The sequence below is a fragment of the Ciconia boyciana genome, chromosome 14 (assembly GCF_034638445.1).
Source record: "Ciconia boyciana chromosome 14, ASM3463844v1, whole genome shotgun sequence".
NCBI classification, from domain to species: Eukaryota; Metazoa; Chordata; class Aves; order Ciconiiformes; family Ciconiidae; genus Ciconia; species Ciconia boyciana.
Genome location: NC_132947.1, coordinates 7,110,518 through 7,123,728, shown reverse-complemented (window position 1 = coordinate 7,123,728; position 13,211 = coordinate 7,110,518). Strand labels below are relative to the sequence as shown.

The 13,211-nt window shown below is 49.2% G+C and overlaps 1 protein-coding gene across 1 annotated transcript; it reads left to right on the top strand.

Moving 5' to 3' along the window:
* The first annotated feature begins 2,866 nt into the window (after positions 1–2,866).
* TFAP2C (transcription factor AP-2 gamma) lies at positions 2,867–11,604 on the top strand. Its single transcript, XM_072879165.1, has 7 exons — positions 2,867–2,914; positions 4,463–4,939; positions 5,224–5,275; positions 6,856–7,078; positions 7,766–7,884; positions 9,322–9,463; positions 11,319–11,604. Exons 1-7 carry the CDS (start codon positions 2,867–2,869, stop codon positions 11,602–11,604), a joined length of 1,347 nt encoding a protein of 448 aa, XP_072735266.1.
* Positions 11,605–13,211: the final 1,607 nt, after the last annotated feature.

Below are 13,211 nucleotides of genomic sequence, written 5' to 3'. Positions count from 1 at the left end.
AGCCCCCGGGAAGCAAGGAAACACTTCTCCTTGGAAACAGGGGATGTCCCCAACATAAGGGCACCAATTATTTTTTTTTTTAAATTAATAAGTGAATAAAGCTGCCACCTGCCAGGAGCCACCTCCCTGGCTGCTCCTTGGTTCCTGCGCAGTTCTGACCCGTGTCTCAAAGGGAGTGTCCGGGGAGGTACCGTGTCCTTGCAGCAGCCCTGGCTGCCTGTCCTGTGCCCGGGAGTTCCCTGGAAAGGGAGAGTTTCGCCGGGCGTGGGAGGGCAGGGCCGGGCGGAGGACGGGCGCTGCCGCCGCTGTGCTTTGCCGTGGCCCCCGGCCGCAGCCCGCTGCTCTGTCGGGTGGCGTGCAGAGGCAGAGGACCGCGGAAAGCCACGCTTCGGCGAGGGAGAGCCTCAAAAAGCCTCCTCCCCCCCGGAAAAGGCCTGAGCCGCCCGGATGCCGGGCCGCTTATTTAACCAAAGCATCCCTCGACAGAAGCACCCGGGGCAGGAGCCCCGCTCGGTGCCGGGGCGGCATCACCTGCGCGGCGGCGGCCGGGGCGCGGGGGGAGCCCCCGGGACCGGGCACCCGCGGGAGGCGGCGGGTGGCGCCTGCCCTCGCCTCGCCCGGCCCGGCTGTTTGCTCCCCGCGGGACCCCCACCCCGTGCCGGTCCCCGGCAGCTGCCGGTGCTGCGGGCAGGGACCGAGGAGCAAGTGGATGGACGGGAAAGTTTGTCTCCAACTTCCCCGTGTTTAGCCTCTTTGCTCTCTCGGTTTGTTTTCTAGGAAGCGGAGTGCTTATTTTGGTCGCCTTGTTTAGGTAATTTCTTATAAATCCCTCATCCTCTTCCACGCCTCTATTTATAAATAATATTTATATATACACAACAAATAATAAGAAACCGGATTCATCTTCGTAGTTTTGGCCACCAAAAGAAACGAAACGAAGGTGCTCAGACCTTGGCAATTGTAAAGAATGAGAAAATCATGGTCGCCTCTCATTTCTGAGCAGAAAGAAAATCTGGCTGCTGAGGTTATGACAAAAATGACCCGCGTTGCTGTAGTGCAGGGTCTCTTCAGAAGGAAAAAGAGCTGATCCCAAACCTGGGAAGCCCGACGGTTCCCTTCCTCGTTTCTTTCTGAATCCATCTTGTCCCTTTAATACAAATGAACTTTAAGCTCCCCCTGTCTTTTATTATTTAGATTCCTAGTCTTAATGACGCCAGGAGCAGCGCAAGCACACTCGCTAATAATCGTCGCGAACTGCATTTCAAAGAAACATCCCTGGAAGAAAAACACCGTCGTAAAAAAAATAAATAGGGACTCCACCAAAAATGATAATGCGGAGTCCCTGCTGCTGCTGGGCTTAATGCAACTGCTGCAAATCAGCACCTGCGTGCTAGATAAGGCAGATAACACCTCCAGCAGTTACTTCCAGCAGCCCCGTCCTCCTCGGTTTTATTTTTAGATCATTCATTTAGTCGGATGGAGGTTTTTTTGGTGTTTGGGGTTGGTGTTTGTTTTTTTTTTTAATTATTATTCTTGTTATTTTTCTTCGCTGATCCTTAGGGAAAAAAAGCGAGGGAAGTGTGAACTGGTTTAAATTTCGAGACGTGGGTCAACCTCGGGCCTTTAATACCAGCTCTCGGGCGGCTGGGCACCGGGCACCGGGATCGCCGAGATCTCCGCAGCCAGCACCGTCCAGGGTCACCTTTTGTCCCCGCACAATAAACAAACACTTGCTCCTCTCATGTAAATGAGCAGCGATCCGGATGAGCCTTAAAACACTGGGAGAAGTCGTTGCTTTTGAAAACGATGTTCATTTTGTCTGACACACATAACTGCATAGATCAAATGGCTGCAGAAGGGTAGCAATTTGGCAGGGAAGTATTTTCTAAGCTTAGATGGAAGTGTGCTCACGGCATCCGAAAATGCTCGTCTCGCCTCCCACCTGCTTCCCCAGCCCCAAGTTTGCGCGAAAAGGTTAGACAGGCGGGATTCTCGTTAAAAAAATAAAACTAATAATGATGCGAGGAACCAGGGGCACAACTCACACAGCCCCGAATCGGGGACGCTGAATCAGTGCTGCTTTACCTACCCGGGATTCAACACAACTGCAATAATCTCGTCGGATAATTAAGTAAATTATACCTTAAACATTGGTAGCTTACAAGTTGTAATCAGTAATTCAAACTCTTGACAATTATGCAAATTGAGCTCAGGCTGGCGCTCGGACTTTCTCGCTTTTGCAACGAGGGCTTTTTCCGAGTTTATTTCGCCCAGAACCCGCCGAGTGTGGGGGCACCGGCGCTGCGCCTCCCCACGCGGCTTTTAGCAAAGTCCTTCCACGCGTGGGGCGGGCACACCCGACACTGCTCCCCCCCCCCCAAAAAAAAAAAGAATCCCACACGTGGAGGGGGGGCTTTTTGGGGCCGCCTCGTTGCAGTGTGGGTGCCGGGGGGATGTCCACGCATGACCCCTTCCCCGTGGGCCAGGACTGCGCCCTGAGTGCGGGGGGGGGGCCCAGCTCTGCGCTGCCTGCCCACCCCTCCGCGGGCGCGGAGCGCAGCGCGGAAGGAGTGGCTTGAGGCTGCGCGCTCCCTCCTGAGTGGCTGGCGGTCGCGGCTGCCGAGCCATCCCTGGGGAGGAGTTATGATAATCCTATTGCCATTAAGGGCGTCTGGGCAGGGAAAAAAACCCGAGTGACCATTAGCGCGGAGGTTTAGTCCGTCATCTGCCTTCATGCCTGCCAACTGAGCTCCGTCCGGGGGGCAGCTCCTCTTCCCCAGCGCCGACGTGGATTTACCGCCCGTGGGGGGGGGCTGAGCTCTCGTCTGTTTTCGGCACCGCACACCTGGTTTGGACGCTGGACGCCATGTTGTGGAAACTAGCAGATAATGTCAAGTATGAAGAGGACTGCGAGGTGAGAGGCGCGGGGAGGGGTCAGGAGTGGGGAAGGGGGGGTCCGGCGTGGGGCAGCGCGGAGCTCCGCCGCCCCCCGAGCCGCGCTGCCCTCCTTCCCCGCTCGCTCCCAGCCGGCACCCGGCTCTCCTGCCTCCCCGCCGGCGGGATTTGTCCCTTCCGAAGACCCCGGGTTGCTTTTTCTTTTTTTTTTTTTTTTTTGTCTTTTTTTTTCTCTTTGGAGGTACGATTTGTTTTTTCTTTTTTTTCCCCCCGAGTTTTTCGAACTCTTGAATAAGACGCGAATGAAAACCCCGGCTGGGAGGAACGAGCCCGCGTCCCCCCCCGGCCGGTGGCGCAGCGCCGTAGGGGAGCGGGGTGTCCCCCCCGCAGCCGGGGAGAAGCAGCAGGGGGGCCAAGGGCAGAGCCGGGCAGCCCCCGGCAGCCCCCAGCCCCCCCTGCGGAGCGCGGTGCCGAGTGCCCCAGCCTGTCGGACCGGTCCGGGCTGCGGGGCGCCGAGCGGCGCCGGCCCCGCTCCGGGTGGGAGAGGGCCGGGAGGTGCGGAGGAGCCGGCCGGCAGGTAGCAGCTGCTGCGGGGATGAAGCCGGGCAGTGCCCGGCCGGCCGCCCCTCGGACCTTCCACTCGGAAGAAGTCGGACCTTCCACTCGGACCTTCCCTCCCACGCTTCCCCCCCCGCGGGAGCGTCTCCCACCCCCCGTGAGGTGGTGCCGGGTTTTGATCTCTCCGAAGGCGGCTGTGTGTGTCCCGTCCCGCCGTGTTCCCCCCCCGCTCCACTGGTCGCGGTCCGCCTGCTTGGCTCCTACAGATTAGCTGCAGTCCCCGCTTCACGCTCCATTGGGACCCCATTCACCTCTTATTAACTAGCCCTGTTATTTTAATGACCGTGAAGCCAGAAGCTGCTAAATCCCTGGATCAGCCCAATGTAGACGTTTAAGCTTTGACTGCTGAGATTTGAAATCGGGAGAGAAGCAGAGATGGGACGGCTGGAGGGAGAAACGCCGTCCTTCCCTGCCGCGCCAGCAGCCGTCGGGCGAGAGCTGTGCGTCCCGGACGGCTCCCGGGGCCTCGGGAGGGAGGAGGGACGGGGTGCCGGGGCCTCCGGCCTGCCCTGCCCGGGGCTCTTCTCTCCAAGGGCAGCGGGTCCGCAGCCCCCGGCCTCGGAGCCTCCTCCCCGGCCGGGACAGCGCGGGGGAAATCGGGCTGCGTCGCCGATTTGAATTTTTCTTCTTTTAATGATTCTTCCAATGACTCGCACAAGCGTGAGGGTTAGTCTGTCGTAGTCGTGACGAGGAGAGCAGTGAGAACTGGTCTGTAACCTCTTCCCTCGGAGTGGGGCTGATTTATTACGCGAAGCGCCTTAAAAAGGGAAGGCTCCCTGGGCAGGAGCAGGGCGGCTCTCTCCGCTCCTCTTCCCTTCCCCGGGGCCAGCAAGTGCCGCCGCCCGCGGTCCCGAGCGGCCGCTGCCCGGCGTGTCCCCCCGAGCCTGGGCTGCCGCCTCAGCCCCCCTGACGGCCGCCCCCCTTCTCTCCCACCCTCTGTGCGTTCCAGGACCGGCACGATGGGAGCAGCAACGGGAACCCGCGGCTCCCCCACCTCTCGGCGGTCAGCCAGCACCTGTACAGCCCGGCTCCGCCGCTCTCCCACTCGGGCGCCTCCGACTTCCAGCCCCCCTACTTCCCCCCCCCGTACCAGCCGCTGCCTTACTCCCAGTCCAGCGACCCCTACTCCCACCTCGGGGACCCCTTCTCCATCAACCCGCTGCACCAGCCGCCGCCGCCGCCCCCCAGCCAGCAGCAGAGCGCCTGGCCCAACCGGCAGAGCCAGGACCCGGCCGGCCTCGCCCCCCACGGCCGCCCCGGCCTCGTCCCCCACCTCTCGGCGCTGGAGAGCGGCGGAGCCGGCGGCCGCAGGGAAACGTACCGGCGCTCCGAGCTCCTCCTGCCCCACGGGCACGGGCTGGACGCCTCCGCGCTGGCCGATAACCTGGGCCTACACGACATGGCCCACCAGATGGAGGAGGTGCAGGTAAGGACACCCCTCCCCCCCCACCCCCCACCGTCCCCTCGGGCCCCAGGCGCTCCCCGGCCCGCAGAGCTGCCCGAGCGCTCCGCAGCGGAGCCAGGCATCGTCCCCTTCGGCACATTCCAGCTTTGCTTGCCCCATCCCCATCCTCGGAGCGAAAACCGCCTTTTCGCCCTTTCTGTCCTGAAAACGGGGACGCGGGGTCGGGTGTGGGTTTCCCAAAAGCCCCCGGCTCGTTCCCTCTCAGCTTTTCAGGGTGCGAAACTTTCTCCCCTTTCTCTTTCCAGAATGTGGAAGATCAACACTTATTAATGCATGACCAGACAGTCATTAGAAAAGGTCAGTAAGGTGCCACTGCAGTTTACTTTCCCTTGTCAATAGTTGAAGTTTAATGACGCACCGGTGAATTGACGCCTTATTATCTTTTAAAAGACAGATCCTTTCGGATCGGGAGGGCGGAGGGGGTTTTATCACCCTCTCTCCGTCGCTGGATTTGTCTATCGCCGTCCAAGGGAAGGCGGCGGGGACCGCCCCGTCCCCCTCTGCCGCGGGGACAAACCCCGGGGCTGCCCCGGTCCGGCGGCGGCGAGGCTGCTCCGGGGGACACTGGCCGTCCCCCCACGGACGAGTCCCTGCTCTTGTGTGTGGCTTCAACCGACTGTGTGTGGCTCTAATCGCAACCAGGACCTTGGACCGAATTTAATGCTGCCCTGGAATAGTGTGTGTAAAGTGACAAGTGACACGGGGCGCTTTTTTTGTTGTTGAGGTTTTCTTGGTGTGGTGGTGGTGGTGGTGTTGTTGTTGTTGCTAGCACTCGAAGACAGTTTGGGGGTTTTTGTTGTTTTTTTTTTTCCCTTTCCCCCCCTCTTCAACTCTACAAGACTTGACAAGGGAATGAGCTCGCTGGCATAAGCCTGCTCGGCTTTATCTTAATCGAGATGGTTTTGTAGCTGAGGCTTTAAGGAAGGAGAAAGACGTATTGACTCAATTTACAGTCATTTAGGGTTTTTTTTCCCCCTGCTTTTGTTTTTAAACAAATTTGTCCTTAAAAAAAAAAAAAAATCAGTGGAAGTTTCCTCTGAAGACTTCAAACAAATACCTAACTGAGGAAAAGCAGAAGTGTTTGTCAGGGCGCTGATTGCTGCCTTGAGCTCACAGGAGAATAATTTCGCTGTCAGATGCCCCCCTGAAAAATCTTTCCCCCTCCGGGGAGCGGGGCCGACCTCGGCTCTTTAACCCTTTCCGATCTGGGGGTTAACTGGGTGGGTTCGCAAGGGGCTGGAAAAGCTGGATCTGTGGCTTGCTCCTTGCAAAGCCTTTGCTGTCCCTGCTCACCTAAAGGCTGAAGCCATTAACGAGCAGCGTTTTACTTTCAGTTCTCTGCCGGGCTGCATCCCTCTCTCTGTCCTACTGTCTGCTATGAATTTGTCGGGATTAAATTCCAAAGGCGGTTTCTTAAATCCGCGTGTGCGAGGTGGAAGATGAAGCCCAGCAGGAGCTGGGAGGCTTCTCCCTGCCTCGGCTCGGAAAGAGTTTTTGGCCGTAGCTGAAGGATGCTGATTTGGAGTCTGTAGTTGTATCGGGCTTTTTGTAAGTACGGATTTGCTAACTTGCAGCATGCTGCTTCAGAGATGTGCTCTTTGTGCGTTTTTTAAAAAGTGTTCTTAGTCGTGTTGGGCAGCTCCTCGAAATTTAGAGTGGCAAAATACAGCTCCTGGGGAATAGCTGTGGGGACCTGTCGGCTGCAGCCCAGCCCCGTGCTGCAGATGGGTGCTGGGGACGGGGCTCAGCGGGGGGAGCAGCTAATGCAAAATTAAATCCTGTCTCCCGGTCTCTTTTTGTAGAAAGGAAATGCACTTGCCGCTTCCTATTTGTTTTTCCCTTTTATAAAATACCTGCTTTCCCTCCTCCTCCCGCAGGTCCCATTTCGTTAACGAAAAACAGTGCTCTGAGTCTCCCCTGCCAAAAGGATGGATTAATTGGAGTGGTCATAAACCCCAATGAAGTATTTTGTTCTGTTCCGGGGAGACTTTCCCTCCTGAGCTCCACGTCGAAATACAAAGTGACAGTCGCAGAGGTGCAGAGGCGGCTCTCGCCCCCCGAGTGTCTCAACGCCTCTTTGCTGGGAGGAGTGCTGCGAAGGTAGGCTGGGGTAGGCTGCGACTCCCCGTACAGCCAGCCCCATCCTGTCTATTGTTTGGGACTTTTCTTTTCCCCCCCTGTGCTTATGTGTGTGTTTGAGCAGCCAGATCGGTGCACCGAGGAGCCAAGAAAGCCTTTTAGCAAATTTCTCGTTTTTAAGAACCCCAACAACACTGAATCCTAATAGGCTTTGGAAATAAAACTTCTTTGCACTTCTGCTGCTACTTCTCAAGAAGTGCTATTAACAGCTCTGGCAGCAATTCTCATTCTCTGTTTAAAGCTGGATTTTTGTCTCAAAAGGCTCATGGAGCTTTCTTATTCCTGTGACAAACTGTTTCCCCATGGAATGATTTTTGGATTAAATCTCGGGGTCTTGATTAATCATTACGAGGACACTTTATATGTCCTTTTTTGCATACACTTAATTTGGCTAGCGATCGTTCTGCAGCTGTTGGTTTTGATGGTGCAGTTTGAAATATTGTGATTTTGAGCTCTGCTGTGTTTCATCCTGGCTGGTTTGTAGTAGAGCCTTTAAAAAGTAGGTCACTTGAAAAGAGCCTGTTTAAAAAACAGTAAAATCTTCCCCCCAGTAGAACCCTATTGAATGTCAGTAACTGGAATTTCTCATCTTTAAAAATAAGTGTTCCGTGAAGATAAATAAGGCCATTTTTTTCTCTTTAATTACAGAGCCAAATCTAAAAATGGTGGCAGATCATTACGAGAAAAACTGGATAAAATTGGCTTGAATCTTCCCGCTGGTAGAAGGAAAGCTGCAAATGTGACGCTATTGACGTCTTTGGTGGAAGGTCAGTCTTGAACGTGTCTTAAAAATAAACTTTTTTTTCCCTTGTGTACAGCTTTTATCCTCTAGGCAAAGCAGGGCAAGGCTAGAAAGTCAATGAACATAATGGAGAGTTTTTTATTTATTTTGAAGTTAGCATGATGGGAACATTGCAGCAACTAACAGCTGGGTTGCCTTTGGGGGACTCCTCTCCCCTTCTTCTCCCTTGAAATCTGGTCTCTAAGCCCTTGGCCTCAGGGCCCTACCTGCACAAACCCAGCTAATACTCCTCTTCCTCACGGCTGCATCGCAAGGATGCTAGCAGGGATGCAGTAACCCCTATATGCCAAGGTGTTCAAAATGCACGGTTGTCCAGTCTGTGTTTCTCGAGGGGGCTGGTTGTTTCAGGTTTTGTAAGGGTGTGAGCAGGGACAGGCAGGGAAGGCAAAAGGGGTGAAACTCATCATATTAGGGGGTTTGGTTCCCTATTCGGAAATTTTTCCCTGCTGGGAAAAGTCCGGAGCAGCTGACTCCAATGCCTGGCCCTACCTCAGCGGTATCCTCAGAAGCTTGTCTAATAAACAAGCATATAAAGTGAGATTTATAGCTTTTGACTTCCTGATAGGAAACTGGAGCCCCTTTAATCTGTTACATGTTATGTGGACCCTCTATCAGTTAAGCTGATTTGAAGGGTGTATATATATGTATGTGTGTGGTTATGTTTTCTGTTTCTGTTTAAAGCAGCTCCTGGTAGTGGTACAATTTAATAGGAATAGAAGCAGCAACTGAAAAGTGAAAAATGATCTAACAATACCTTACTGCTATTTCACTTCTACATCAGCTCAAATAATACAGCACCTTCCATTTAAAACCTTTTTTTGGAAGTTGGGTTTAAGAGAGCTTATATGTGTGTACGTGCACACATGTACATTACAGGTAATGCACTGATCACGCCAATCCATTTTTTTAACGCTGATCAAATTGCCTTAATTAAAAAAAAAGTGGCCTAGTTATACACCTTACAATTTTATTTTCTATATGAAAACGCTTATTAGAAAGTATTTAGAAAATATACTAAACTGATAAACCCTTTATTATGTAAGTGGAATTTAGTTCCCAGGTTTTTTATCAGTGGACAGTTTGATCTAGACTGAATTCTAGTCTTTGCTGCACAGTTAATCTGCCTAGAGATAGGGGTTTTTCTTTCCAATATAAAGGCAAGAGAATTATTTTTTTGTACCAGTCACCATGCAGGTTTTTTTTCTTGATGCAAACTTACAAAGAAACACTGATCTATCAGTTAGAAAATGGTAACGAGTGGTATGGTGGTAAAATAGCAGGGTCCCTTTCTAAAATAGGAATATACTTCAAAAATTCACGGTATTTTGCTTAATTTCCCTGATCTCCTTTCAACAAATAGATGTTACTACATTTAATAAGCATTCCCTTCTACCCATGCCAGGTGAAGCTGTACATCTTGCTCGTGACTTTGGTTACGTTTGTGAGACAGAGTTTCCTTCTAAAGCGGTGGCCGAATATTTAACTAGACCACACATGGGCCGCAATGAGATGGCAAACAGGAAGAATATGCTTCTTGCTGCAAAGTAAGTTTTGGGCTTAGATTTTTTTCTTTTTTCTTCTCCTTTTTAAAGATGCTTTTGTCTGACCATGAGTATCTGACTGTGGACAGTTTGGTACTTTTTCATGTGTAATTTTAATCAGGGAGATGAAGCAATTCTTTTTATTTGGTTTTGGTTTGAGTTCAACTATGGCAGTGATTATTTCAGTCTGAACCAATAATAATAAGAAGAAGCCTGTACAATAACTCTAAAGCAGTTCGGACCAGTTCTGTTCTTTTTTCTTTTAACTGGAGTAAAAACTTCAGAAAAAGCCCTATATTGGGACAGCTGTATCTCTAAGAAAAAGATGTCCCTAGATCTCACAGGGTTGAGGACCTGGAGGGCAGGTGTGGCCTGGGAACGTGAACCAGTGTCAGGGCTGGGAGCAGGAGATGGTTCACCCACCTCTGCGTACGTGCAGCCCAGAGGGCCATCTCCAAGGAGAGTTACTGGTGGGCGTGCTGGGGGCAAGGGAAGCTCTGCTGCCATGTCCTCTTAAGTGCTTTTGGCAGTAGCAGCACACAGGTTTCCCCCATGGGACACTAGGGAGTCAAGAACTGTGGATAGTCCCTTTTCACTGTTACAGCTGAGGATTTTTATAGTCCAGTGAAAGCCAGCCTTTGGTAGATGTGAAATGTTCCTGTACTTAACTAAATTCCTACTGCAAAGCTTGATGAACAGGGAAGGAAGGGTAAAGGAGAGAAGCTTCGTTATGGCTGCTCTGCAGACACTTGTACCTGTAAATAAACCACGTACTGAACAGGTCTCTGGTAGGAAATACCTGTGTTGAGTTACACTTATCTGAAACTGGTGGCCGGAGTGCTTGCTGTCCCCTTCCCCCCCAGCCTTCCCAGGCTGAGGTTTAACAAAGCCTTCAGTTCATGATCTGTTCTGGTCCGAGATGTTTTCTGGTTTGGGGTTAGTGCAATTCCTGGTTTTGGAAGGCACCCTCGCTCTGCAGAGGATCTGAGAAAAGCCTGCTTAAACTGCTGAGAAGAGTTGCCCTGACTTTGGGCTCAGATCAGGCATGCAAAACACACTCCTCCTGTTGCTGAATTAATACATCTTTCCCTGAAAAAGAGACCTTCTTTCACAAAAATATCTCTTAGCAATATAGTCTCTCTCTTCCCAGTTTCTTGAACATTATGCTTTTTACTGAGCGCAGCTCCTTCTGCTCTTCAGTATTATCATTATTGGTATTGTTATTAGCACTAATAACAGTAATCTTTTTGGAAGATGTCTGCGATTGAGAAATTCTGATAAAGTGATGATTCTGTTAAGATTGCTCAGCTCCTGTGAAATCCCATCAAGGGGACAGATTTACAAGCAGCAAACAACATATGCTTGAGCATTATTAACCATTCATGTTTTGCCAGGCATATGTGTTAGTGTTTGCAGGATCAGGGCCTAGGTCTCTATTAAAGAGGGCATATACATATAATATGCACAACTAAATTGAATCTCCTATTCAGCTGCTTTAGTCTTTCTAAATTGCTTAACTGCAGCTGTGGATGTTCTCATAGAAACTAGCCCTCAATTCCCACTCCTTCCTTAAAATCTAGAGCAAATGATGCAGAGCCAGCCAGACACCAGAGGTGGAGAGATTATTTTGCAGAGTGTGTATGAGTTTTTGTGAACAGAAGATTCATCAGAAACGGATGCTAATAAATAGGCTTTAATTTTAGACGACGCTGCTGGTGGAGTAAAGAATTTCTGAAAACTAATACCCACATAACTGCCAAGTCTTTGATACGGACTTCCTCTGTTATTTTTATTTATTTATTTGCTTTTGCATAAATTCCCACCATGGTGTAAAGTGTGATCCCTTTGTGTCTTGCAGGCAGATTTGTAAGGAATTCACAGACCTCCTCACTCAGGACAGAACTCCCCTTGGAAACACGAGACCTAGTCCCATCTTGGACCCTGGCATCCAGGGCTGTTTGACTCATTTTAGCCTGATCACACATGGCTTTGGGAGTGCTGCCATCTGTGCTGCCATGACATCCGTCCAGAACTACCTAAATGAAGCATTAAAAATAGCAGACAAAACGTACATGAACGCTGGCGACCAGAGTCCTGCAGAAACCAACAAAACCATTGATAAAATGGACAAGCACAGGAAGTAAAAGGAGAGAAACCAGACTTTAAACTCTTCCTCCGAAACACAGACTGGGATCTTCTTGCCGGGGGGAACATAGAGATTTGGGTTCATTTTAATTTTTTGTTTTGTTTTGTTTGGGTTTTTGTTTGTTTTGGTTTTGTTTGTTTTTTTTTTAAAGAAAGGAGGGGAAAAAAGGAAAAAAAAAAATCACCTTATTCAGGATCTTCACTCCCCCTGGATCCATGAGACAAGTCTTTCTAAAAGCTGCAGTATCCCTTATCTGTGGAAGCAATTACCAGAAGATAAGTACTTGGTACAAGTGTATGGAAATCCTTTGCTGTAAAAGTGGTGCTATAAAGGGTTTTTGATGGAAATATACAAAGATATATATTTAGATTCCTTTTCCACTTCCATCTAAGTATCTAGTGGTGACCAGCTTCGTGCATAGTTTTTAAGATACAGATTTTAGTTGGAAGCCTATTTGTTATCTGATACAATTTCAGGGTTTTATTCTCTCTAAATGCAACAATAACAATAAAGCAGTATTAAACAACGGTCTATAGATTTATGTACATTAAAATTTTTTATAAACACCTGAAAATAGTAAGATTATTCTGTGGGTTGTTTTTTTTGTTTTGTTCTATTTTGTTGGTGTTTTTTTCCTTTATTTTCAGATTACCATAGGAGAGTACTAAAATCCTGTTAGATTTAAAAGTTATCTGATGGTATTTGACATGCTTATTTTTATGGAAATATTCAGGCTTTTAAAAACTGCAGTAATGTTGGCTGCAGTGGATGTTATCTTGATATTTTTTTAACAAGGACTAGTTCAAAATGAAAATGCTTTTAGAAAGCTCACTTTCTGTGTCTAAGGATATTGCAGCTTTATTCACATATTTATATTTTCTTGTTTTTAAATTGGGGGGGAAACTTGAAAGAATAGGCACATAACTTTTTTTTTTTTTTTTTTTTTTGCCTATTAAGGCCAAAAAATATTTCCAGGGAGGCTTTATGTGTATTAAGGGAAGCAGTGTGCTGAATGTAAATATTTATTTATGTGTAATTTAATCGGATTTGTAAATAATGGTGAACTTTTTAATACTTTTTTTTTTATAAATGGGTTTCAAATTTTAATTTTGGTAAGTATTTCAAAGGTAATGGGTAAGCTAAACATATCTTTAGGTTTATGCACAGGTATGTTATACAGGGTATTTAAGACTTGGTTTTTTTTAAATATCTCAATTCTTGCCACTGAAGATTAAATCTAATCTGAGGTGTATGTTCACAAAGCAATAATTTTGTGCATCATTCACCTGATAACTGACTAGACATGCAAAACGAGTGTGTGAGTTAGTGTGTATGTGAATAATGGAGGTTTTGAACTATCTTTACATATTTGTAAATGTTCCCAATATAATTCTGATGTATATGATAACCATATAATAAAAGTATTCTGGATAGAAGCATGGAATGTTTTGTTAACTGAAAACAGTTTTGTTTTCTTTCTATACTTCGGGAATGTGGGGTGAGTAGCACTAGAGGACATTATGTATTGAGTCATAATTGCAGCACTTTGTTCGGATTAACAGAACAGAAATACGAAGCTGTTTGCCAGTAAAACTAATGGTTTCA

Excerpts from the sequence above, each read along its gene's own strand:
- TFAP2C (XM_072879165.1), top strand. The coding sequence starts at position 2,867 with ATGTTGTGGAAACTAGCAGATAATGTCAAGTATGAAGAGGACTGCGAG. Across the intron at positions 7,885-9,321 it reads ATTGACGTCTTTGGTGGAAG|GTGAAGCTGTACATCTTGCT; the intron begins GTCAGTCTTGAA and ends TACCCATGCCAG. Across the intron at positions 9,464-11,318 it reads AATATGCTTCTTGCTGCAAA|GCAGATTTGTAAGGAATTCA; the intron begins GTAAGTTTTGGG and ends TGTGTCTTGCAG.